Genomic DNA, 26146 nt, shown 5'->3' on the forward strand with positions numbered 1-26146 from the left:
TTGCTAGACTGCTGAAGTTTGCAAGCGAAACTAAGGCATCCTTAGCAAGGGCGTTCATGGCCTCTGCTTTTATAATTGCAAATAGTGACAGAAATTCTGCCTTAATGAAAGGCTCTGAGACCTTGAAGCTAAAGAATGTAAACCTTTAAAATGCTCTCTATCAGGTGTGGGAAGCATAAGGCTGATACATACCACTATAAGAATAATTTTCTATCCTGTGCTTGGGAAACCAACCTGTCTCTAGTCAGCACATTAGGTCACGGCCATGGTGTGTCCTGGAGCATGGACATTGGAAAAGGAATCTGCGTACTGAAGAAAAGGAAGAGTAAATTTTTTTCAAAAATAGTCTCCAGTGAAAAAAGAACAACAACGTGTTTTGGAAGGGTTTTTGGGGTTTTTTTTGTTGTGTGTTTTTTTTTTTTTTTTTTTTTTTAAGTGTAAATATTTCACATTAAAGGAGAATGGTTCCTCTTTATCCGTGAGGAAGAGGTCACTGACTACAAAGCCAGTAGCATCTCTGGCACGTGATATTAAGGAAGCTGCAGGTGGGAATTGTGCAGGTCAGATCCATCTCAGGACTTTGTGTTCCTGGCAGCCTGCTTTCTTTACGAATGTGGGGAACAGGCATGGCAATTACAGCCACACCAAGTGGGAGCAGGCGTTCTCAAACTAGGGTGAAAGAAGGAGGGCATGGTCTGTGTTCCTGCCAGTTGTCACGTTGCGTCAAATATTGTATTTCCATGAAGAGTGCCACCTACACTGACCAGGCCATGTCATCATTTTGCTACCTCGTAACTGTCCCCTGAACAGTTTATTCTACCTTTTCCCTGCAGCCTTTGACTAGCTTGTTCCTAGATGGCCAGAAACAGGATAGGTGCCCTGATACATCGTTGGTCTGACTTGTTAATTCTCCGCTTTTTTGTTTGAACCTCTTCACTGTGCTGTGTGTGAAGCTTGCCACTGGACCAGCCCCAAACCAACAGCGTCTGGGGCAGGTGAAAAGTTGGTTTGGCGTCTTTACGCCATTTGCCCTTCCATAACCGCTGGCAGTGCGGGTGGGAGTGTTGTGCAGCTGCTGTCTGCAGTCCAACCCTGAATATTTATACCTGAGGACTGAGTCTGTGGTACCCCACTTTTGGGAGGCTTCCATTCAAAAAGTTTCTTCTTCTTGTTCTGAAAATGAGCAGGAGGAGAACAGCACCACTGTGAGCGTGCATTGGTGCGCTTCTGAGATGTGCCACAAATTTGTTATGTATTAAAAAAAAAAAGTTTACTAATGTTGGTGATTGCATATTTATTTAGTATTTTTTGAGGAACAGGTATCTTATATAAAAGCAAACCAAACCCTTCCTTCCAGCCCTACAACATCTCTCTCCAGATGTCCCGGTTTCAGTTGCTCATTTTTTTTTTCTGAAAAATTCTCTCTAGGCTGAAGCGTTCTCTGTGTCCGAGGCAAATATTTTAGAAAACATAATACAATCGGGGGAAAAAGAAACAATGGAATCTGCTTTCATATGGAACTGAAGATCTTCCTGGCTAATAGAGTCTATATTTCCCAAAGTCATTAGCTTGTTTTCCACTTTTGTTGGTAACTAAAAACCTTAGCTAATTAAAAAAACCTAGAGCCTTTCTGAGTACCTCTCAAATTGGAAACTGTAATATGTCAGCTAGTTTCTCTCTTTATATGTAACAATTGAAATAGTATGGAATTTTGCCTGTGTATTCAAAGTGAATTGGTTTTTATTTCTTTTGGAACAGTCATAGTTGCATATTTTATACTGGCTTGAAACCTTTTAAATCTTGAATAGCAATGAAATTTTAAGTCAGATATTTTAAAACTTCTTGTTTTGTTTTGTTTTTCTCACTCCCTGCCCTGCTTCAGACCGGAGGAGACCAACAGAAGAGTGAAAAATGTAAGACACATCTGCTTCAATGCTTTCTGAAACAATTTCAGAACACTAATTCTGATTAAATATTTTTAAAACACTTCTGTTTATGGCACTGTCATGTTTACCTTATTCTTCAGCTATTCATTTATCTGATGCAAATTAGTGCCATCTTACAATGATCTCTATGCAGCTTGCTTTCCCAAATAAATGTAATAATTAGAAACAGTACTTACATCTGCTTACTTGAGATACGTGAGATGCATCATAACACTCTTTAATTGGTTTTGATGGAGATCATAGCTAATACCATAAACAAGATTTTACAATTCATTGTGGAAAACTTCTCTAACAGCATGCTGAGATTCTTTTATACTGGTATCTGGTATGTGAGGAAAGTAATTAAGTTCATAGTTGGGGGGTTTTTTTGTTTGTTTTTAGGTTTTGATTACGTTATACTGGCTTGGGAGAAAAGCTCAAAGTAACCCTCATTATAATGGTCCATACCTCAATCTTAAAGCATTTGAGAAGTTATTAGGGCAAGCATTGACTAAGGTAAGGAATCCAAAAAGAGTGGTGAACTAATAGCCTGAATTTTGTAGTTTGCTATACGTTACAGCATCAACTCTAAAAAATGTCGTGGGGGTTTAATTTTATTCTTGATTTGGAGAACATAGTCATTTGTTTTGTTTGTTTTGCTTGCTATCAAAGTCCATGTGAAAGGAATGATTTTTAGCTTACACTGGTTCTTCTGCTACTCATATAATCAACAAGTTCAGAATCCAGCTGCTCTTATAGATGTGGTAGGTAGAAAAGCCTTGTCTTGATTCCCTTTGGCTGAGGTAAGAGAAATTTAAGACCTTATGTTTAATCTTCTATCCAAGCTTTTGTTTTTCGGGGTTTGCAGTAGTCTTTGGTAAAGTTCATTTGTGCACTCAAAATGCATTTTAAAAATTTTTGAGTAAAAATTCACGAGTAGCACTTGCACCTTATATTATTGCAAAAGACCTGTCAAAACTTACTCTCATAGGCACTTGAAGAGTCCAGCCACCTGAACAGAAGTGGCAGGGATAGTGGGTACGGTGATATTTGGTACGTTGACCGGGGAGAGTCATTTTCATCTTCTGCTAGCCATAAAAGAGACGATTCCTTCGATAGCTTGGACTCACTTGGTTCAAGATCCTCCACAAGCTTTTCATCAGATATAACCTTGAAAGGTGGCAGTGAAGGTATGTTTTTTTCCTCTTTTAAATCTTTTGTTGACATATGTCTTAACGAGTGTGAGAGAAGACAAGGTGTGGACCTAGTACTTCAGGTGCCCAGTACTTAAACTGGCTTGCAAAGCAACTCTGGTTTTGCAACTGCCGCAGTTGCATTTTGCTTAAGCAAATATTGACCTTTAACAGTTGGTGGAAACAAAGCAATGCGCGCATGAATTTTCCTAGGAAGGGCTGCTGGGACTCTTGCTCTCACAGCGGCATTAGGGTGCGTGTATGTGCGGGGTATTTTCCCATAGTTCAGGAAGGGAAGTCGCTAGAATTCAGATCGTGATGGGATCGCATAAAATTCAACAGTTGCAAAAGTCTCCTGCCTTGTTCCTAGTGTGGATATGTCAAACCTCTATGTCTTCACTCCATTTGTGAATATTCAATATTTAATAGGGTTTTTCCCACCTACGTTAAAAACTGAGTAGTAGTTGTTACTTTTGATAGTTTGTGATGGAAAGAAAGGTAACAAGAAGAAAGTTTCTGACATTGGATCCCTACAGCTGTACTGTAACCTGTGTGTCTCTCCCAGTTTTAACATTCAATACAAACTTATAGTCTAACTTAAAGTTATAAAAATAGCGAGCTTTTGGATTTTGTTCCATGTGAATAACACAAAATCATTGGGCCAAGGCCACATGGAGCATTTCTGATCCGAGCAAAGCAATGTGTAGCCATGCTACATACGTGACGTACCCTGGGCTTCTGCTGGGTGTTCATCTGGTGAGATGAGCATGTTGCTATACTGTTTGTTGCTAACTTGGCTTTGTTAGTAAATGTGAGTGGCAACTATGTTTGTAATTAAAAACTTCTGTGCTGTTTTACATCTTCAATCTAGAAGTTAGCACTTTGTTTCCTGCAGGGAGCAGTGATAGTGAAAGAATGGAACAAATGTAGTGGGGGCATGCAAACCAAACTCAGCTTAATGGACCTTATCGCATCTTTGCCACAAACTTCTAAAAATACCTCTCCCACTGCCCTGACAGTAGCTCAGCAAGTTTGCAGACAAAACATCTTGAATATGGAGTTAAATTGATTTTGGAACATTTTGGTGCAAGTTCTAGCTAGAAGCTTGTGTGTAGAGAATAATGTTTGGGCCTTCCTTTTTCTCCCCTTTCTTCTAAGGTTGCGACAGTGACACAGACTTGGAACTGCCTTTCAAAATGCATGACTCCCATAAAGATGACAGGTCTTACCGCAGGATCTCTGTGATTGAACCGAAACCTACCACTGACTTCAATCGCTTCTTACCCAACAAAAACAAGCAGGCGGCGTATGTGCCGGCGCCCTTAAGGAAGAAGAGGACAGAGAAGAATGAGGACAACAGGAGGAGCTGGGCAAGTCCCGTCTTCACCGAATCAGATGGAACATTTTCAAGGTACTGGTGTGCGGGTCTTAGTTAAGCAGACTTTGGTTTAGGACTTTTTAAATAAATAATTTCTTTATTAGTTAAAGAAAAGCTGCTGTTGCTGCGATACAAAGTAAAGTATTTGCATTTCCATATTTTAAGGAGGGGGATGTGTGGGTGAGGTTGTGTGGGTTGGTTTTTTTGTTTGATTTTTTTTTTACTTTGTTCCACGTAACTAGTTTTCTGGTGTTTGAGTAATATTTTGAGGCTGGTCAGGCTCCAGATAGAGGGTACTTAAATGATCTTAAATGCAGGTTCAAGATACCTGTTTTTTAGTTTCTCGTTAAAGCCTTCCAAAATATGGTGATGAATTTCGGTCCTCTGGCTTCTCAGTGTGTACACCTGAGATTAGTGGGCAGTTCTTGGGTTTCATCATTACCTTCGTGACTTCACTGTCTTCATTCTGTTCCTGTTTTGGTCACTCTCAGTGGATGTGAAAAGAATGCCGTAGCTTCCTGCCAAAATAGCAGAGCAGAGTATGGGCTCACAAATCCAGCTTCCCTCCAGATGATCTCTGAGTATGACAGTGGCTCTGATTCAGAAGATGAAAGAAGGCTGCCCGACGTGGTCATGGATGACTTAGCAAAACGTAGATTTCTAGTCAAAAAGAGCCCTGTAAGCTCTGCTGCACTTGGACATCATTTGCGCAATGACCCTCCTAAGTCTTGCTCACAAGAGAGTTATCCAGCTGGTCCACTAGCTGCAATGCTTGAACCACTGAGGTCAGAGATACTAATCCAAGATCCAGTAACTACTGTATTACCTAAATTGCAGTCCATAAATAACTCCATAAAGTTAGTCTTCTAATCAGCATTTTAACACAGCTGATAAATTGTATGCCTTTTCTGTCAAACTTTGTATTTTTGTTGGAGGCAATAAGATGCTGATATAACCATTTAACTTTTTTTTTTTTTTTTAAATATATGTTATTATTTCTGGTGCTGCAGTGGTGGAATTGAGAACTAATTTGCTTCATTCATGAGGTTGAACTCCTGAGCCAAAAAGCATGTCTTTTTGCATTCTTTATGTCAAGTTGCTCCTAAAATATCTTAACTGATTGGGTATTTTGAACAGTAACCAGAGGAGGCAGAGGCAGTTGGATACTAAAGAGGAAAACAAACCAAGAGTTAACATTTCTTCAGAATTATCTGGGTATTTTGATGAGGACGAGGAAGAAGAAATAGGCATCCCAAACATTGAAAAAGATGATCTCTATTTTCGCAAGCTAAGTTCTTCAGCGGCAAATACAGTTGTTGCTTTTGACAAATTTCTTCCTAAGTTTTGGACTCCAGAAGAAGAATTGCTGTGGAAAAAAATCAGGAAATCTTCTTTCAAACCCTGGTATAAAGAGATTCAAGGGTTCAGGTGCGTTTTCATGCATGCCCCTGTTTCTCTCCCGTGTGCAAAACCTATAGATAAAGTGTAGTTGTATTACCTTATTTTTGATTTTTATTGCCAGTGTAGCGGCAGGATGTGTTTTCTCTTTTTTTTTTTTTGAGAAAATAATTGAAATACTATTTTTATTACACTGTTGCACTGTTGCCACCGTCCATTTTACTCAATGAGTACACTTCGTGGTTTTTTTTTTCTTTCCCTCTGCTCATTCTTTGTGCTGCTGCACAGTAGAAAGAAATCAGATTCAGAGGATGAGGAATTTACTTACAGGCAAAGCTCTGCCATTGTTGCTAATCCACCAAGACCAAGTTTTGACTGGAACAGCAGCTGCAGAAGGGATCAGAGCTATAAGCCAACTGCTGAATATGTGGGAAGCTCATTGTCACAGATTGCAGAAGGAAAAATCTTGGAGGCTTCTGATCAGCCCAGGTTGATATCGCTGCATGAGCTGTACTCTTGCTGCATCGAAAAGAAATGGCTGGATATGCAACAGCTAAATGAAATTAAACCACGTCCTGTGATGTCGCGCTTCTTTGGTTATTACTATTTTGGTTTGGGGTTTGTTTTTTTTGTTAAACGTAAGTTGCCGGTCTTCTGAAACATGTAAATGCAAAAGCATAACATGCTGCGTAGGGTTTCTGGCTTTGTGTGTGAGCATGTAAGCGTGCTGTTTCTGAGCAGGTTAGTATGCCATGATACCTTTATGTTGGTTGACGTGTGCTGTGCTATGGTTAGTGGTGGTGAATGCCAAGTGGTGTAGTTGTACTGCTCGGGATACTGCAAGTCTAAACCAAATGTATATCGCAATACATTGTGATCCGCTTGTCTCTTGCTAGTTAATGATATTTTTACTTCCCTCCTTTTGTTTTATATGCTTCAGTCAGTTTTCGTTACTTCAGGCCCTGCAAAAATACTCTGACTACTTGTCTTCTGAAACGAAGACCAAAATTGATCCTACTTCTGGCCCTAGGCTCATAAAATGTAGAAAGAATATTTCCTTTGTACCAGGATGCAAGCAAGGAGATGCAGAAAATGGATATCTGTATCCAGATTTAGAAAATGATGACTTGTTCGTTCGGAAAACTGGGGCTTTCCATGTAAATCAAGTTGTTCTCCAAGACCCCCGGTATTTAAGAAAGTTCTCTGAGCAGGAGCCTCCCCTGGAGGGTGAGATAATTCTGCAACCCAGAGAGGGCCAACCTGTAATTCCAGATTTGGAAAAGGATGACATGATTTTCCGTAAAATCCTCTCTCAGAAAAAAGAGGTGCCTTTATCAGGCGCTCCAGACAAGTATCACCCAGCACTCTTTCCTGATCCTTGGAGTCTCCCGGAGGAGATCCGGTCCAAATTTCTATGTTTACTTGAAAAAAGCACAACACCGGAGGAAAGAAAGAGCAACGGCAGAGTGTTGTCACCATCTTCCCGCCATAAGAAGGACGATATGCTGACCCGCAAGATTGAATCTTGGAAGGTGGGAAGCAGCATCCAGCCAGTAAATTTCATCCCGGGTCCGTGCAGTGAAGAAGACTGGAAGAAGTGGGAAGCAATCAGGGAGGCCAGCAAAGTTAGACACAAGAAACGGCAGATGGTGGAGAGGTCAGGTTGTGTCCTGCACGGATTGCGCTTGAGTTGAACCCTTTCCATTCAGAAAAGCGTCATCTTGTGCTGAACCATCCGTAGAGTGTCAATCTGCTATTTGTTCACGGCATCCTGGACAAGCTATTTATTTGCTTTGAATAGAAGCTTATGACTGCAATACCATATTTTCAACAAAATAATGACAATGTTTTCTAGTTTGAGGCTGCTATTTTAGAGAAAATATATTATCATTCCTTCAGGCTCAAAGTTCTGCATAAGTGTCTTTCCATGGTTGAACAGGAATAGTGATTATTCAAAAGACTGTGGAAGCTAGAAATATTTTCTTTTTTTCCCCAATACAATTGGTGAAAAGATTTCTGAAACACATGAATGCTTTAATGACAAATTCTGGAATTGGGCATTCTGATATTCTTGCTTGCACCTAAGTTTGAAAATACTTGTAAACTGTCCTGCCACAGTTTTGAGATGATTAGATGAGGTGAAAAAAACCACTAGTAGTGTTTTGCCCACCCAAAGTCACGGTGCATGCAAGGTGTGTGTCCATGTAATATTAAATTCCACTGCAACATTTTTTATTCTGCCAGTATTTTCTCCCTGCTTTCACACAGTCCTGATTAATACTTTCCCCTAATCCTATCCTGGTATACTCAAAATTTTCTCTGCTCTGACTGAATACTGTTTTTAATGACATCCTAGCTCTCCTTTGGATTTTGTAGTTACTGGGGGAGAGTGGGGTTTCGAATGTTTCCTTAGCTCTGAAAATACGGCATTGCAAGTTGCAGTTCTCCCAGCTGTGCATCATTACTTTGTGACTAAGACACTTCCATGTTCCAGTTCCACATGCCAGTTGATGTTGCTGCATTTAATTTTTAAGCTTAATACTGTTAACAGAGTATGAGCTTCGCTGAGGAGTATTTCTGAAGTGCTTGAAAATATTTCACGTTTTAAGAATTCCTTCAATAGAGTAAAATACTCATATTCAAGAATACTAAAAATCCTCTTGAATCACACTGGATTAATTTGGTTCTCCACTTAATGTGCTAAACTTCTGTACATGGTCTTTTATTCTTATCCATTCCAAGTATTACTTTCATGTAGTATCAGAGATGGTTGAAGTAACAAGAAAACAGCCTCTGTAAACCAGGCATCTTGTTGAGACTCAAGCTGGCATTAATTTTCATTTCTTGAAATGAGTATCTTTTGAGCATCGTGCTGTTGAGCAGCACTGGAATAAGTGATGCAGAATTAATACAGGGCTCTATTCATGCAGTATAGTGAAATTGGAAGCATTGGAAACTTGCAGGCAGCCTTGTTCTGTCAGTTTTCTGCCCAACTTACACATCATGCAAGTCCTGTTTTTTGACTTGTCCGTCGTGCTATTCCATGCTGGCTGGTCCTCAAGCTTTCAGTTTCCCCTTCACTTAGTGAGAGTGCTGGTGTACTGGTGGTCTTAATGTTGTTAAGAATATCAAGACACTGAATCTTTTCTTTTTTGGTTTCTGATTTCTCAGACTGTTTCAAAAGCTTTCTGATGAGCAAGGGTAAGTTTTATAAAAGCTTGAAAGACCATAACGCTATTTTTGCCTCTTTAAATTTTCGTGCATGCACAGTAGCTAAAAACTCATGCTGAAAACAACTTGTGCATGTTGCTTTGTTGTTCTGTGCTTGGGCAATTTAAGTAATGAATGTAAGAAACTAAAAGCTATGCATCTGGCAAGAGTTCTCTCTGGCATCTAGGGTATCTGAGTTACGGTTATCAGGCACTTTGAAAATCAGCTCTAATATTTTATTCCTCCTGAAGTGAAGTACTTGGTGTTCTGTATTTAAATTAGGCTTAAGACATTCAGAAATGTAAAGGAAGATTAGTAAATATGTTATTTCAAAGGCTGTACAGCTAGAATGTGAAAATAATTAACAACATGGTATTTATCATGGGATTGATGAATGCTCTGTGGTTATTTTATGTACTCCGGGTTATTGAATCCTCAGTGGTAAACTTATTGGTTAGTGCCATGTGAGCTTAAGCGTTGTTTACGATGTACTGTGACTCAAAGAGAAATAATTTTCCACTTACTTTGTGATGGCACACAGCATGGTGTTCCAATTTTTTTTAAATGTACATTTATTTATTTACTTATTTATTTTTACCCTGAGGCAAAACCTGGTAAATGGCTCAACACTGCCAGAAGAAGCAAGGAATGTTTCAAAAGAAGTTACATGTTAGGGGAGGGAGACTTAGAAGGCTCAAGTCACTAGTTAGATTTTGAAGTTAAGACTAGAGTTGAAACTAGCATCCTGTTCCTTGGTATGAATATATGAATATACCCATACTTAGGGTGTATTGTATTTAGGTCTAGATTTTCCTATTTTGTTGCACGCAGACATAGAAACTCGAGAGAAAGCAAAGGAAACCTTAGTCATGTAAGTTTTCTTGAACTCATCTGGAACAATTTTGATACTTACGTACAGTTCGGTTACCCAAAACCGTTTCTACATGTGATATAACTTACCCATAAAAAAATGAGGAAAAGAACTGTACAAGAAAAGAGTTTCTGCAATAGCGACCAGGAGATTTTTGCTAAATTTGGCATTCTTCCCATTCAGAAAATAGACAAGCAAACAGGTATAATGAGTTAATGCCCTAGCCTTTATTTCTAGACGCCAAAGGCCAAAGTCTTATGTTACCAATGAAAGTGAGTTAGGCCTCTTGGGAGGAAGTGAGAGAGCCTGGTTTGTTAGTTCAGAGCTCTCTTGGTATGTAACAGATTAGAGCAAGGCCCTGTGCTGAATCAGTTTTGTTTTTAATCTGATTTTCCATCGTATCAGGGAAGTGCCACAGTTTCAAGTCCTGTTAGAACTTGGTTACACCCCTCCATCATCCAGATTTTGTTTGGATAAATGCAAACAAAAGTATTTTTGAAAAAATAAAAATAAAACCCAGAAGCCTAGCTTTACTTTTGTATTAAAGCATTGAACCTTATGATGAAACACCTCCATTTTGCTTGGTGTCTCAGGGGCTTGTGGCCAGCTCTGAGAGGGAGTCTTGCCCTGTACCTAAATTAAAAGTCCTGTTATGTTTATCACTGCATCGTGAAAGCATAAAGGAGAAAATAACATTGGAGAGAGGGGAAAAAAGCATGAAAGGTGAGCTTTGAGGAATTTAGATTAAAGGGAACTAGTGGGTAGGAGTTCATGGAGAAAAGTTGTAGCCGTGTTGAAAACACTGGTGAGAAGATGGCTGTGTTAGCCGTCCTGACGTGGATGGAAAGCATCAGGACGGCTTGGGGAGGAGTAACATAGGCTAGTGGGGCCCATGACATGCATGAACTGAGCATTTGGCAGTGAATGACTTATCTTTTAGAAGTGTGCATCAATAACTGACTTGATTTTATGATTAGCCTAAGGAAGGGAAGAACGCTAGGTGATTCAGGGGCTGTTACTGGAGAGAAAAAGGGGAAGGATGGGCATTTGGACTTGAGGAGGGGGGATTCCTTTAAGGTCAAAGAAAGGAGAAAGGTCAATAAAGAGAATAACAAGTTTAAACAGAAGTAGCAGTCAGGTACAAGGAGCTCAATGTGAAAGATCAGCGTGGAGCTGCTACAGAGCTGCTTATTCCCTTAACCTGATTTTATTTGCTCAAATACGCAACTACTGACTTGAGTGCTGGTTCTAGAGCACGTCCCAGCCTTGCTTGTTCAGCTGCCCATGTGTTTCCTGCTCTATTTGAAATAACACTCAAGAGCGCTCAGTTGTACTAATATAAATCACTCTCTTTCGAAGGTTTCGCTTGCATAAATGTTGGGTAAGATGTGATAAAGCCGAGTACTCTTTTTCATTCTAGGAGTAAATCGTTGAATGATGTCAGCGCAGAGGAGCTGCAGTCACTGCGCAAAATCCGTTATGAAGAGCTACAAAGGATAAAAGAACAGTTACAAGAACAAGATCTGAAGTGGCAAGAAGTAAATACTCCTTTTCACACCTCCTCACGTGTCCTGCTGAAGGGCTGGGTGCTGCCTACCTTCAGTGCCCCTAGAAAACAGTCCTTGGCATGTGCACAGCAATCTGTGGGGTTAGGTTCTGAAACGATCCATCTCATACAACTACTAGTGGTTTTGGGGATGTCTGTTTAACGCAGAACTGAAATTATTTTAAATATTATCATAAGTATCTGATTAATGCTTCAGGATAAGACTTGTATGTACTGTAATAAAGCCTTCAGGCTTGATTTCTGTGGACATAAAGAAAAGTTAGGGCACAGTTTCATGTTACCTGAAATTTGTGAATACCTTTTTTTCGTGAAACGATTGGAATGTCTGAGTATTTGATCCTGTGGGAGAAGGGAGGAAAATAATATTTCCTTGTGCAAATTCTTGAAACTCCTATCCCCAAATAACTCTGTCTTAAATCCAGCTTGTAAACTGATGTGGTAGCTTTGCATGGCATCCTAAGGGTGTCTGAAGACCTTTTCTTTTTTATTAAAATCTCTGCTTGAAAATGATTACCAATGAGAAGCTGAAATTAAGAACAGAGCACCAAGCAGCAAGTTCATAGTTGTATGTTTAATGCATCTCAACCATCTCAGTTCTAATTTTAAGTACTTCTCTTAACTCAGCTCTGGTATTTCATGGAGAATATTGCCAGTTCGCATTGTGGTTTTACAGAAATAAAGAAAATATAGAAGTATGTGTTTTCAATTTAGAATTTAAGGCATGTTTATTCTCAAGCTAATGTATCAGTCTAACATAGTAGTGATTTGGAAAAAAAAACCATCCCAAACTCCAAAGCCTACAACAAAGAAATACAGATGGCATTTGCATTATTTGTCAACTATTTGTCATTGGGTAAAGTATTCTAGAATAAAATTGAAAATGTTAAGGGGGCGGGGGGATGGGGACGGGACACAAAACATGCACTTTTTGCACTTGTAGTCCAGTAATTACAATTGTTAACTTCAACAGGCAGTGAGCCTGTAACCCTAACTGAAATATAAGGAAACCTTTTATCATTTAGGGGGAAGGTGCATGAAAATGTGGCTGCGATGCAGACATGCAAATAAAATCAGGGCAGTAGGTAGCATGTGATGGGATGCCTCTGTAGATTTACGAGGTCTTGAGAAAATCTGATTGTATACATTCATGTTATCCTTATAGGATCTGGCAAAATGGAAGAATCGTAGAAAGAGCTTCACTTCTGAATTGCAAAAGAAAAAGGAAGAGAGAGAAGAAATAGAAAGGAGGGCCTCTGAGGTGTCTGAAAGGAGTACCAAGTCACTGAAAGAAATGCAGCAGGAGAGGTAATGACCCTAATGGGAGTATTATGTTGAAGAACTTAAATCTGAGCATTTTATTCCCTTGAATTCTTGAGCAGCTTTTACTGGCAAGTTGCAATTGATTCTGCAGAGAGCTCAACAATTTTAGTTGCAAATTATAGTGTAGAAATCTAAGCAATTGAAGGGCAGAATATGGTCCGCTAATGCATTGTTTTCACAGATTGTTAAACAGTTTTGCTCTATAAATGATGCTTTACTCTGCTATCCGTAAATAAATGTATTGAGAAGTCAGTATTTGCATCCACTTCAAAGAGGCTGAAACAATGGTGTTGAACTAGATAATTGCCTTTTTTATTCTTGGATCAGCTTAACTATTTCTCTTTCCTCTACCACTGCATTTGCTATTCTTTTAGCCACTGTGAATAAATACAGCCAGAATTTTAATGTATATCACAGAGCTGTAAACTTTTACTTGATTTCTCCTCTATCCCAAATTGTCCCTCTGGGTATTTACAGAACAAGATTCTCTCCGAAGAGTAAAAAGTGTCATCTGAGTAGCACAGTACCATTTCTACTGGTAGCAGTCTTTTTTTTTTTTTTTTTTTTTTTAAAATGCATGTATGACTGAGATAAAGGGAATACGCACATGGCATGTATTCATAAAAGAAATTTAAATAAGTCTTAAAACAGAATGTTTTGAGTTTCTGTATTTTTTTTTACTTATTTGTGAGGACAAAAATTAGTCTCTTTAGTAAAAATACGGATCCTAATTGTATTGAATGTCCAGTATCATCAGAAACTTAAAAATTACGTGGTGAAGATTATCTCTGTGGTGGTTGTTCCTTTATGACAAAGGAATGAATAGCAGAAAAAAAAATAATCTGAACTTCAGGATACCATGTTAATTTGTTGTCTAATGTTCAGTACAGCGTTTTCATAGAGGAGAGACATCAGCAGAGCTATACAGTTCAGGCAGTATTATGGGGCTACCTTCTTCCCATTCTTTCTTCAATAAAATCTGAATTTCTCAGGATATGTAACTTGAATAGCTACATCGTTTTCTTGGCAAAGAGATTCCTGTCACAGTGGCAACCTGATAATGTGACAGTAGTATGCCTGAGTGTTATGGCAGTGTTGAAATGGGGAGGGGAGGGAAGAAGGTAGATTTAAAAATATGTGAAAATACTAATATTTTTAAATTATGTCATACATTTTCATTTACTGTAGATGTGTTTCTCAGTTTATGCTCTGCCTTGGAAATTCAGTAGTTGAAAGACTTAGGACCCAACTGTTTGGCAGGTCACTTTGTCCGGTATTTTAATGCGCTCTGTCCCCATAGGGAGAACAGAGATCAAGACTCCTATGGGCAGCGAAAACATGAACGCAGATGGACATATTCACTGAATGACGATGTGTTTAGTGAAGAAGAAGCACCTTCCACACAGTCAGCAGCAAAAGATTACCTTTTGGAAGAAGATACCTCCTACAGCACTAAGGACAGCAAAAGTGCATATGCCGCACCACCGCGCAAGGAGAACCTGCCGGAGAGCTCGGCCGCTCATGAAGCCCCCACTCTGCGGAAGAGCCTGGCAGAGGAGCAGAGCTCAGCTCTTTTGTCTACCCGCTACTCGGTGAATGCTCAAACTGGGTCAGCTCAGGTTTCAGCTTCTCTCCCTAGAAGTTACCAGAAAACTGATACCTCTAGGTTAACATCTGTGGTTACACCAAGACCTTTTGGTGTCCACTCAAGAGGAATCTCGTCACTTCCACGGTCGTTCACGGTAAAATTCCGCTTCATTCACAAAGTTTGTAAATGTTGGGGTCTTGGATAGCTGGGGGTAGAGTTTTAACATTTGTTGTTTTTTAAAAAATCATTTGCTGTTTGATGAAGGCTGTGTTAATAGAGCAGGAAATTCTGTTGTGGTGTTAGATGTTTACTCATGTTTCTGTACTTAAAGGCACTCCTAGAAATAAGGCTGATAAATATATTTGGTAGAATAATCTTTTTATTACTTGCAGTAAGTCCCCTTAGTGTTCCTTATCAAAAAACCTGCCTTCGTCAGGTGTAATTGTCTGAAGCTAAGTTGATGCAATTAAATGTTAAAGACAAATTTTTCAGGTGATATAAGTTTCCTCTGCTCTGCTGACTTTGTTGAAATTGAAATTTTATGCTAGCCTAAAATGTGCCTGCTCAGTAAAGCACTGAAACATAGAAATTGATTGCCATCCCCTCACCCCTATTACTATGTCCATTTTCATAGCTTTCTCCTAAATCCCTATTGTTTCCAATTTAAAAAATGGTAAGAATGAAAATCATTCTAAGCAGATGATTTTAACAAGTTTATTGTAGAAAGTCTGGACTATTTATTCTGCAAGCACTTGAAGAGAAAAAAATGTTGCTGCTCTTTACAGTGGGTAATTAGTAATGGTACAGTAACCAGAATTTGCATGAAAGGGAGAGGTTTTTTTGTTAGACTGCTGAAAGATTAGGGGATTTTTTTATTTACCAAACTGTCATTTTTGTCCTAGATGGATGATACCCAGAAATACAACGGAGAAGTAGAAAAAACTAAAAGAACTCAAACTTTGTTTACTAGCAGTTCGTTTTCACAACCAGACTCTGCACACCCTCTCTCGGCTAGTGCATTCAGAAGCAGAGGTGAGGAGGAGAAGGAGGAAAAAGAAGGTGTTCAGGCAACACCTCCTCCTAGTTTGGCAATACCTGTAAAATCCCAAGACCAAGATGCTGGAAGCAGTATTCTTAAACCAGAGTATTGCTCTCCTCCTGATTCTCTTTCACTTGCATATTCTGCAGAAAACGTGAGTCTGCCAGAGCCTGAGGATTCAAAATCCCTGGTAAGTGTGGAAATAATGCAATTACTTAGTGTAACTGAATGCTACAACAGAGTAAAAGAAAAACTAAATAAAATTACATCTAATGCAAGTATTTTTTGGTAGTAAGAAAACATCTCAGAGAACTACTTCTATTTAATTCAGGGGAAAGAGAATATTTGGAAAGAAAATAATTGGTTCTTTTGCTGCATTTTTTCCCTACCCTTTATAGGTCCTGTGCTTAATTTTATTTCTTATTCTAATTCAGAATAGTTATTCTAAATATTGTTTGTTGTTTGCAAAGTTTGCGTTATTCTCCAAATTAGTTATTTTCCAAATAGTGCACATAATCAGGTATGTCAGTTGAATGAATGATCTGAGCTGCTGTAGCATTCATTTGCACTTTTAAACTGGTGGTGGAAAATAAAGATCGGATTTTCAAAGGCCAGCCTTAAACATTAGTATCATATTATCATTTTTTCCATCTGTTGTGGCTTAAGCCCCCCCTCCTTTTTTTTAAATAGTTATTTACTTGAAATTAATCTAATTAATGTTCACATTAATGAATTTTGAAGCAAATCACCGTCTCTTTGTGTATGTGCTTATCCAGGAGCTGGGTCTTTCAGTGAAATGTGTACCTTCAAGTGCCGTTTCCTCCTATTGATCGCATGTTTCACATATGAAAAATGACCAGGAATAGCTTTAATTGTCGATACCTTTCTGTAATATCTAATGATGTGGTTCATACACCTTGACAGATTAGAGATTAATTCTTTGCATTCCTGATGCTGCTGTAAAAGTTAATTGTGCCAGTTGCTTGGGTGAGGATCATAAGACCTTGGATGCTGATTTATAAAAGCACTTCCCACACCAGCGTTTTATAAATTCAGTCACTTTGAACCATTCTTCTTCCCAATCACTTGTGGAAAAGGAACACATTTCAGTTTATTAAATACTCCTGATACCCCTTGGCCACTGCAATGAAATTATCATAATTTTTTGAAACTGATTGTTGTATAAGGAAAGAGATCATGATCTTTTTTTTTTTTTCCTGTGTTGTAGCAAAAACGGGCAGAGGAATTGCTGTTCTAATCAGTGAAAACATAAATTAGATACGGGTTCTTTGCATCACTTTAAGCAAGCCAAATGAGAACAAAATGTACTAGGTCCATTTTTTTTTCCTGTCATTAATCACAAGATTATAAATTGTCCTTCCTGCAAATGAGTAATGTAGGTTTTTTTAAATAAAAATTTTTTAAAAAAATTAAAAAAGCTTGTGTTGTGCCTCAAACAAGCTATAACTTAAGGAATGTGAGTTCCATTTGGCATGTTTGTAAATCATTGCCAGAGTTGAGAGATTGATATAGTTCACTAGTCGTCAGGGCAATAACACCAGGTTTGTGGAGTACTAAGTGTTTTGGAGACGACCTGTTCAAATGATGAAGTTCAGTGTACAAAGTCGCATTACTCCTCTGACAAGAGGTAGGTTTGAAGAAGAGCCGGGTTGGGATGGTGGAAATAAAATGAACAACAGTAATTTCCAGAAACACACTCAAATTCAAAAGCTTTATACGTGCTCTAGCCCAGTGTGCTAAACTGTCTGTTGGTAGGTTCACTTCTAATGTACTGTTGCTCACCGAAGGACTTGGGTCGTATGGGAGCGTTTGCAAGGTAGTAGCTGTGTTTTGAAGAAAGGACTTTATTTCTATCCTGGGCTGTAACAGGGAGTGCTCTGCCAGGAACATTGCTGTAACATGGGGCGAAACCTCAGGATGTTTCCTTGCAATGTTGTCGTCTTCTGCAGCCAGCCCGCGGGTACTGCTGAAGGCTCCTCCGGCTGCGTCATGCCCAGAGACTCTGGCTAACTGCATCTGCTCCTGCAGTGCTCCCCGCAGCCGCCTGTTGCATCCTACCAACACAGGAGCATTGGGGAATTGGCTTAGATACCTAGACTTCTACATCTTTTAAGTTAGGGAAAATGAATCCCACCCTTCAAAAAAGCTGGTTTGCTAGGCAACTAACATGTAGGTGTACATTTAGTACACCAAATTTAGTACACATGCGGGGGTCTCCTCCATGCACGCATTGCTGGAATATATCTATTTTAAGTGTTTGACAGAAAAAGTCTAGGATATTTTTTTCCTTTTATAACAACGTCAGTTCCATGAAGCGAATAGCATGCCTTTGGGTATTTTAATTGTTTTTTAATGAGTTCACATTAAAATGTTAATGTATGCAACACATATTCATAATATACTGTGGGATTGAAAGCAAGTGTTCCGAAATGTTTTCCCAATGAAATGTTTCTGTAATTTAAAAGGGTAATGTTAGGTTTTGATTCTGATTTTGAACACGTCTTGGAAGTCCACTAGAATGGAAGATCTGGATTCTAGCTAATTCTGGGATTAGTCTTATTATCTAAGGCCTCCGTTACAAAATCCATAGCAAGCTAGTAGTATTTCATACAAAATTAAAAAGACAATTGTTCACCCAAGTAAACTTGCAGCATTGAGCCTAAAAAAAACTGATGATGGCCACTGTAGGATGTGCAAGAAAAAAATAAGATAAATTACTGTTATGGAGCTTTTTCACATCTCTGATGCTCTCTCAGGAGGCAGTGCGTTCCACAAATTTACAAGACTAGCCATGAAGACCCATTTAGGGGTCTAGTTTCCTCAAGTTTTGTACATTTTGTAGCATTGTGTTACAAAACATTTAAAATGAGAAATGCACAGCTAAATATATGTGTAGAGAAAATATATATGTAAACTGAAAACATACCTGTTTCAATAAAAAACAAATGAGTTAGTAACTGACTTCAATACTGTTTCCTTTGTCTATGATGCTAATAATAGATGATTAAAGTGCACATTGTGAGCAGCCTCACTTATTTAGAGGATAAACTTTCCCTCATTTAGATTCCTGTGATACCAGATACTGTAGTGTCATGTTTTATTTTTCAGGAACAGTACAGTGAAATGAGAATCAGTATAAACCAGAGACCTGGCCACAGTCGCAGCTTTGGGTTTACAACAAATTGGAGTTCTTCAGGGGCCTTTGTACAGACAGTTGAAGAAGGTAAATGTGTATTAACTGCACAAATTTTTGTTCTTGTGTTTAGTTTGCAGAGGCTTCTAAATTAAGGCGTTTGCTGTTAAGAATGCTGCAAATATTTTAAAAAATCAGGTGAAGAATTGAAAAATCAGTATTTAGTTTGCTGATGTATTTCTGTGAATCCTCATCTCTTGAAATGGGTTGAATTCAGAAATACCAAAACCACATTTTCCTAATCAAGGACATTTCTGTAACCACTGAAAAGGCATAAACGTGATTACTCAAACATTCACCAAGCCCCTTGCAGAACAGTAGTAAGGGGCACATACAGACCTCTAATATCCAGTTGAAAAGATTTCACTTCATATGGTTTGTAAACACATGCAGAGGAAACTTAGTTAGGAGTTAATATCTTTATTTCAATTTTCCCTTTCTTAGTCATGTTGAATTTTGGAGACAGTTAATATTTTTAAGCAGTTGCAACTTCTAAATTGATTTCCAGTGCAGTTTTTTTCAGACGTGTTAGTACCGAGCAAAAGCAAACATTTTTGTCTTGAATCAAAACATACATATAGTTTATTTCTAAGCTTTAGTAGTCTTCTGCAGAGAAGAAGCTTAGTTTTCTTAATTAAAAAACCCTGCTACAAAACACAACAAAAACCCAAGCAAATCACATGTAATGCGTGTTTTTTAAACAGTGTTCTTTCCCATTGCTGGTAATACTTGAGGAATATTGAATTGTGCCCTTTCTTCCAGCTAACACAAGATCATCCTGAGAAGGGAGAAATAACTGGAAACTTCTCGTTTAGTTAGCCCTTCATTATGCTTTCCAGAGAGGAAAAAATACCGTTTAACAGTACTACTGAGCAGCCTTGATATTTTTTTTTTTTTATTTTATTTCAAATTCAATTTTTAGACCACTACTATAGCTGGGTACTTTTCACAATTAGATTGTAACCATTAATTTTCGCTTTGCATGAAGAATAACTTTCCATTTGCTTTCCCTGCTGCTAGGCTTCTGGTTTAATTTTGTTACTTGGAGGCAGAGGACTGTCTCTTTGCGCTGCCAGCTGTAAGTGAGAAACGTGAGGGTAGTGAATGTTCCTGCTGGTCGTTCACAAAGATCCATGTGGGCTCTATCCCCAACTCTCCAGGCAAGGAGAAGATGAAGGCCTTGTGGCTGTTATCTTCATTATGCTTTATTACTGTTCTCGCAAGGAAGGGTGCAAAGTATAAAGATTAAATGGAGAATGGACTGTATCTTGGTATTCTTGTTTATAGCATGTGTTTAACATCTTTTTTTCAACAACTGACTCATATTTTATCCTTATTCAAAAGCTGTCGCTTCCTTTAAATTAAAGAACGATGAAAGAGATGGACAGCCCCTTGAAAGAGTAAGATGTGCTTTCAGCTGGGCACTTCTGAATGTTGCGTTTCCTATTTTTAGGGATAAGTCATAGGATAATTCAGGTTGGAAGGGACCTTGGAAGATCACCTAGAGCAAACCCCTGCTCAAAAAAGTGTCAAGGCTGAATTCAGACCAGGTTGCCTAGGGCCTTACCCAGGTGGGTTTGAGACCCTTCAAGGATGGAAACTGCACAGCTTCTCTGGGCATTGCATAATTATCCTCTCAGGGAAAAACTTCCCCGCATATCCAGTCAGACCGACCTTTGTCTCAGTTTACAGCCACTGCACTGTGTTCTCCTGCCATGAATTTCAATAAAGAGCAGGCTTTCCCGTCTCAGTGACTTCCCCACAGGTACTGGGGGGACTGCTGTTAGGTCCCCCTTCAGCCTCTCTTATCCAGGCTGAACAAGCCCATGCCCTTCAGCCTCTCCTCAGAGGACAAGTGCTCCAGCCCTGACCATCCCAGTGGTCTCCCGTGAAACTTGCCCCGGTTTATGGATGACTCTCTTATAGCGGGACACCAAAACTGGACACAGTATTGTCCACGTGGCATAACAAGTGCTGAGTGAATGGGATAGTCACTTCCCTCGATCTGCTGGTCATGCTAGTGTTCATACAGCCCACCACTGCCAGGGTCCCCCCAGCCCTGCTTTCCAGCCCATCAGCCCCCAGCCTGTACCATCACTGGGGTTAGTCCATCCCAGGAACAGGACTCTGCATTTGCCCTCGGTGATTGTCAGGTTCCTGCTCTGAATGGCAGCCCTGCCCTCCAGCGTATCAGCCACCTTCTCCCTTTTGGCGTGGTTTGCAGACTTGATGAGGGTGTGTTTTATCTCCTCCTCCTCGTGGTTATTGGTGAACATGTTACAGAGGACAGGTCCCAAGATACATCCCTGGGGAGCTCCACTTGTAACCAGCCTCCAGGCTGAGTATGAACCACTAACCACTACCCATAGACTCTGACAGCCCAGCCAGTTTTTCACCCATCTGGTTGTTCTGCCTTCTAGACAATACCATCCCACCTTTGATACCAGGATACTGTGGAAGATCATGTCAAAAGCCTTATTAAAGACAAGGTGGATGGTATCCACCATTCTCCCTTCATCCACAGATCTAGTCATTCCATCGCTGAAGGCAGCCAGGTTGAGCAAGTGTGATTTAGGCTTGGCAAATCCATACCAACTGTTCCCAGTGACCTTTTTTCTCTTTCATGAGACCAGAAATAGCTTCCGGGAAGACTTTCTCTGATTGTCTTGACATACTTGTCATCTTAATTAGCTATAGGTGATAACCTGCATTTATCTTTTTACTACTTATAAATGACTCTATTCTACATACGCTTTTTCTTCAAAAAATTGTTAAGAAAACTACTTGACAAGCAAAATTAACTTCTTATAAGTGTTCTCAAAAAGCTTAATAAGAGTGAAGCTTGTAACACGTTTCAGTGAGACCCATGTACTACATATAAAAGAAGATAGTGCTCATTTTTTCAGGAATTTTCAACCTTTATGCTAAAAATTAGGTAAACAGAAAACTTTAAAGTCATTAATCTAGACATTTTCCTGCCAGCTTCCCCAATGCCATATAATCTTTATTGTTTCAGTCCTTTCCCTTTCACTCACCCTGTTTGTAATCATTTTTTGAGATGGTGTTGATGTGGGAGTGCACATGTCTGCGATCAAACACTTGCAGGCATATAGGATAAAGTAAATTTGACCCACTTGCTTAAGTTTTAATTGTTTTCTATGACTCTGAGCTAGTAGTTATCTGTTGTAATAACAACAGATGGGGATAACTAAATACACATGGGAAATGACTAAATACACATGGGAAATACCCCCTTCATTAGGGGGCAGTAAGAAAGGAAAATCTTCTACTTTCAGGGAAATTTATGAAAAACAGCAATACCTGTTTTATGTAATGCAAAATAAATCCTCTATATAGAGAGGATATATAGGTATAAAGAAATTATCAGCAAATACTATGGTCTTGGAGGAACTGGACAGAGAAAGGCAACTGGCACCATACAACTTTTGGCACCTGAATTGCCAGCTAGTCTCTGTAGACTTCTCTGGAGGTGAATCAGAGCAGAAGCCCAACATAAGCGCCTTGGTTTGCACTCTTGATAGTTTTCTGAATTAAATAGAAGTTTCTTAACTGGTTGTGTATGCTCTCAGTCCTTAGGCTAATGAGATCACTTGCCAATGTTTAGTAGTAGATGAAAAAGAGTATAAAGTGCAGTCTGTCTTGCAAAGTATCAGTAGAATTCAAAGTCCAAGCTGCAATAAAATTTGCTCTTAATTGACAAAAAAAAGTAGAATCCAGAGAAGTCTAATGGGACAGCACCCAGCACTGTCTTGAGTCCAATTATCAGTCAATTCGGAGCTATCAAGCTATTTTAGCAAAGGAATAAAGCAGCATGTTCTTGTCAGTAGAGCACAGAAAATGTAAATAAGAGAAAGCCAGCTTCTACCGGAATTAACAAAGTGGAGGCTGGTTTTCTTGGCAAATAAGAGGATTACCCAAACATTGGCTGAATTTCAGCTAATCGTTGGCTACAGACGCTTTGGTGCTGCCTCTGTTAGCTATCACAGATTATAAAGGTGAGTTAGTGAAGGCAATAGTGGGCTAGTCAGACTGTGAACGCTTGCAAGTCCAAAAGACTATTGCTCTTTATGGTTTTCATAAGTTTCAAATTGAAACACTGCTTTGATATTAGTGGAGTTTACTGACCTTATATTACAGTGTAGCAGATTTTTTGAAGACTTTCTGAATATCCAATAAGCATTTATTTGACACCACCCCACCCCCCCCCCCCCAATCACAACTGTGGTAAAAAAATAATTGTGAATGGAGACATAATTTCATTTTTCTTCTGTTCTCTGCAGGTAGCCCTGCAGCACTTTCTCAGCTGCATGTAGATGATGAGATCATTGCTATCAACGGCACAAAGGTTTCACATATGGACTATAGTCAGTGGGAAGAAGCCATCAGCAGAGCACTAGAAACTGGAAACCTGGTCATGGATGTCAGACGATATGGAAAGAATGGTGAGTTATTTTGTCAGGCAGATACAGTATGCTCTGTAAGGCAAATAAGCTTTGTCTCTGCTGTACCTGACAGCTGAGAGGCCTTATTACCCTTACAGTAGTAATATGTATCTAAGCTAAGTAGTTCTCTAGCACATCTGTTGCATTTTAACACAACTTGGCTTTTTTTAACTACTCATGCATTAGAATGTCCTGACAAGCAAGTCTACAAAGCATTGAACTACTGACCTCTCTCTTGTGCTCTGGCCTGTTTCTGAGAGGATGCACAGGTAAAAAAGTGTGCAACCACCACACAAGGGAATATAACATTTTCTTTCCTGCCATACCACAAAAACAAAGAGGGGCGGGCTGGTCTCTAGAGGATAGTAATTTTTAGAGCCTCTGTCCCTCAATCAGCGGCGCCCTTTCTTCAGGGAAGGAGGATTTTTGTGTTCCTTTCTTCAGGGAGTGTTTCAGGTGGTATACGAGCTTGTGGGTGATGTAGCATTCCTGTGCTATCATTTTAGCCATTGACCCAAATATTGTGATGCTGTGTAATCTCTCCAGAATGGTTGAATCTCCCATTCTGGCTAGCGAGGGTTTCCATCCTGGCGGAAGGCCTTGTAGCATCTCTAGACTTGCCATGGGTTTAATCAGGAGACCCCTTCAAAATTCCAAAAGAATTTTTCCAGGGTTGGAAGTGTGACCAATGACTTCTTTCACAGTATAAACACAAAACATTTTTTTAGTGGGAAGGTAGGTAGAATAAGTTACCAGCAAGAGGGGAAAAAAATAGTGAGGTGAGGAAGGGACAAGAAACAAATCACAATTTCTACAGGGCCTAGCACAAATGAAGAGTGACATTAATAGAGAAGAACTTATTGAATAAATTTTAGGTAGTGGGAGAGGAGAAATGATGGAGTCTGAGAGAAGATTATCATTTGTCTTCGCCTCATCAGTTTTGCTAGTTTAGTTTAGACTGCCTTTTTTTGCCATCTGTGCGAGCACAGACGTGAAAATGACACTTCCTGGATAGTGCATGAGTCAAATTGTACCTTGTGTGAGTAAAGTTGGAAGAATTTTCTCAATCCTTACTAATGCTAATGAAATCATTTCCAATTGATACTAATTGCTCTGTAATGTTGAGCTGTTGTAGTCCATATTAGCAAAACATCTGGTAAACTTTTACCTGGCTTACGACTAACACTTGCTTTTTTGGGGAAGGCGGTCTGCTCATAAAAGCCCTTTATCCTGTCTTCACAAATTCCACCTGATTTGTGTCTCTCCCTCTTCTGTTATGTGCTTTTTTGTGTTATTTTAATGTGTTTTCGCTAACTCTTGTTCTGTTCTTTGACGTTACTGTCTACGTTAATTTCTTGATCCTCCACATACCAAAAAGATTGGGGCAAAGACCAGCCTTCCCTGCCACATGTAAGGCATAAAATCCTCAATCTCACCAGTATGGCTACCAAAATTATAGGTACATCTGAAAATAAATGGATTGATGCAACTTCTGGAGAACATGTTTCAAATGTTCCTGCCATATCGACAAAAAGAGACTTCTCCAGCAGCCTTCGAAGTTCTGTGAGTATGTTTTTGAAGGGTTGTGGGATTTGGGGGGAGGAAGAAAGTAAAGATGTAATGCCTTGTTAGGGGGAGGATGGAGAAAAGACCTTGGAGATCTTACTTTTACTTGTATTGCTTAAGGAACATACAGGATACTGCAAATATGGAGATGTAGCTATGTACTTACTAAGGTAAATAAGATGTTTTAAAGATTTGCTACTGTCCATTCATGAGTGGACACAGCTAAGTGATAAGTATTAAAATATTTGCAGACTGTGTTTTAACTAAAATATATAGAGTGTTTATTCTCTAGAAAAGACTTCTAACTTTGTTATCAGTGTAATTGAAAATTGCAGCCCCGAAGAACAAGGTTATACGTCCTTTCAAATTTCTTGCAAATAACTCCCTGCCTGCCAAGGAGCTGAAATAGGAGGATCTCGGCTTCTGGCATTTTCTTGCAAACTAATGGTTTTTATTTCAGCCACCAATTCACAGCTGGTTATTGATCCCCCTCAAATGCCTGCAGTCGTTTTATTATATAATACACTCAGGAAGTTTTAGATAGTTTTGTATCTTTCTGTGGAAAGTTTTCTGAAGTGTTTCATGATACACAGTTCCTGTCAGGGAAGAAGTGTAATTGGATAAACTTCCACAAATCTAATGAACCCAAGACTTTTATTTTGTATTTTTTCAGGATACAGAAACAAAGTTGATAAATGGAATGCAAGGAGATCTTGGCTCTAGTGAACAAAGAGGTAAACTACCATTGCTTTTCATCCTCTATTTGTGTGGGTTTGGAACAAGCACAGACACTAAACCTGTAATCATCGCAAGCTTTATACAGTGGGCGAAGCAAGACCTTAATGAACTGAAAGCTAGACAGGTATCACAGAGATCTAGTTGCATCCAAACTGGGTGTAGTTTGCTTCCACAACGTGCTAGGCAGTTGGAGAACTGACAGCAAAGCAGTGATAACCCCCCCCCGCCCCATCTCGGCGTTATTGGTTCTAAATTCACTGTGTGGTAGCGGTGAAAGAGAAGGAGAAGGCACACAATTTATTGTAATTACCACTGCATTGTGTGGAGACTGAGCTAGGATGAGTATCAATTTATTTCACTGCTCAGGAAGAGTGTAAAGAGTATTCAATTTAATTTTTTTTCCCCCCCTATTTTAGTTGTGAGGTTTTGGGGGTCGTGGTTGTTTTACTATTATTATTTTACTTTTATTCCTGGAGGACGATGTTGATGGTTCTGGTATGAATAACAATTACTTATGATGCTATGAACAGTTGTAGCCTTACTTGATGACAGTGAGAGAAACCAGGTACGTAGACTTCCTAATGGAAGAGTAATCCTTCAATGAGAGCTTTGTTTTTCATTTTATCTTGAATGTGCATGGTGATTTGTAAAAGAGTTCCCCCAAGAGGTAATTTGC

The 26146-nt window shown here is 39.2% G+C and overlaps 1 protein-coding gene across 3 annotated transcripts in view; it reads left to right on the top strand.

The window, feature by feature from the left end:
- Positions 1-26146, top strand: part of LMO7 (LIM domain 7) — a 91888-nt gene that overhangs the window by 45624 nt on the left and 20118 nt on the right. Inside the window, exons 3-17 of one of the 3 annotated variants that reach the window (XM_059819823.1) lie at positions 1883-1913; positions 2328-2441; positions 2917-3115; positions 4277-4529; positions 5634-5924; positions 6835-7551; positions 9066-9095; positions 11396-11513; positions 12705-12847; positions 14163-14604; positions 15353-15679; positions 18619-18733; positions 23005-23166; positions 24626-24729; positions 25406-25466. In XM_059819823.1, coding sequence (XP_059675806.1) covers positions 4315-4529; positions 5634-5924; positions 6835-7551; positions 9066-9095; positions 11396-11513; positions 12705-12847; positions 14163-14604; positions 15353-15679; positions 18619-18733; positions 23005-23166; positions 24626-24729; positions 25406-25466 — 2725 coding nt within the window. In that variant the 5' untranslated portion in view covers positions 1883-1913; positions 2328-2441; positions 2917-3115; positions 4277-4314. Of the gene's footprint in view, positions 1-1882; positions 1914-2327; positions 2442-2916; positions 3116-4276; positions 4530-5633; positions 5925-6781; positions 7552-9065; positions 9096-11395; positions 11514-12704; positions 12848-14162; positions 14605-15352; positions 15680-18618; positions 18734-23004; positions 23167-24544; positions 24730-25405; positions 25467-26146 lie in introns of those variants that run through there. The other 2 variants (XM_059819817.1, XM_059819812.1) reach the window with 2 other exon arrangements.

The sequence above is a fragment of the Gavia stellata genome, chromosome 1 (genome assembly GCF_030936135.1).
Source record: "Gavia stellata isolate bGavSte3 chromosome 1, bGavSte3.hap2, whole genome shotgun sequence".
In the NCBI taxonomy this organism is placed as follows: Eukaryota; Metazoa; Chordata; class Aves; order Gaviiformes; family Gaviidae; genus Gavia; species Gavia stellata.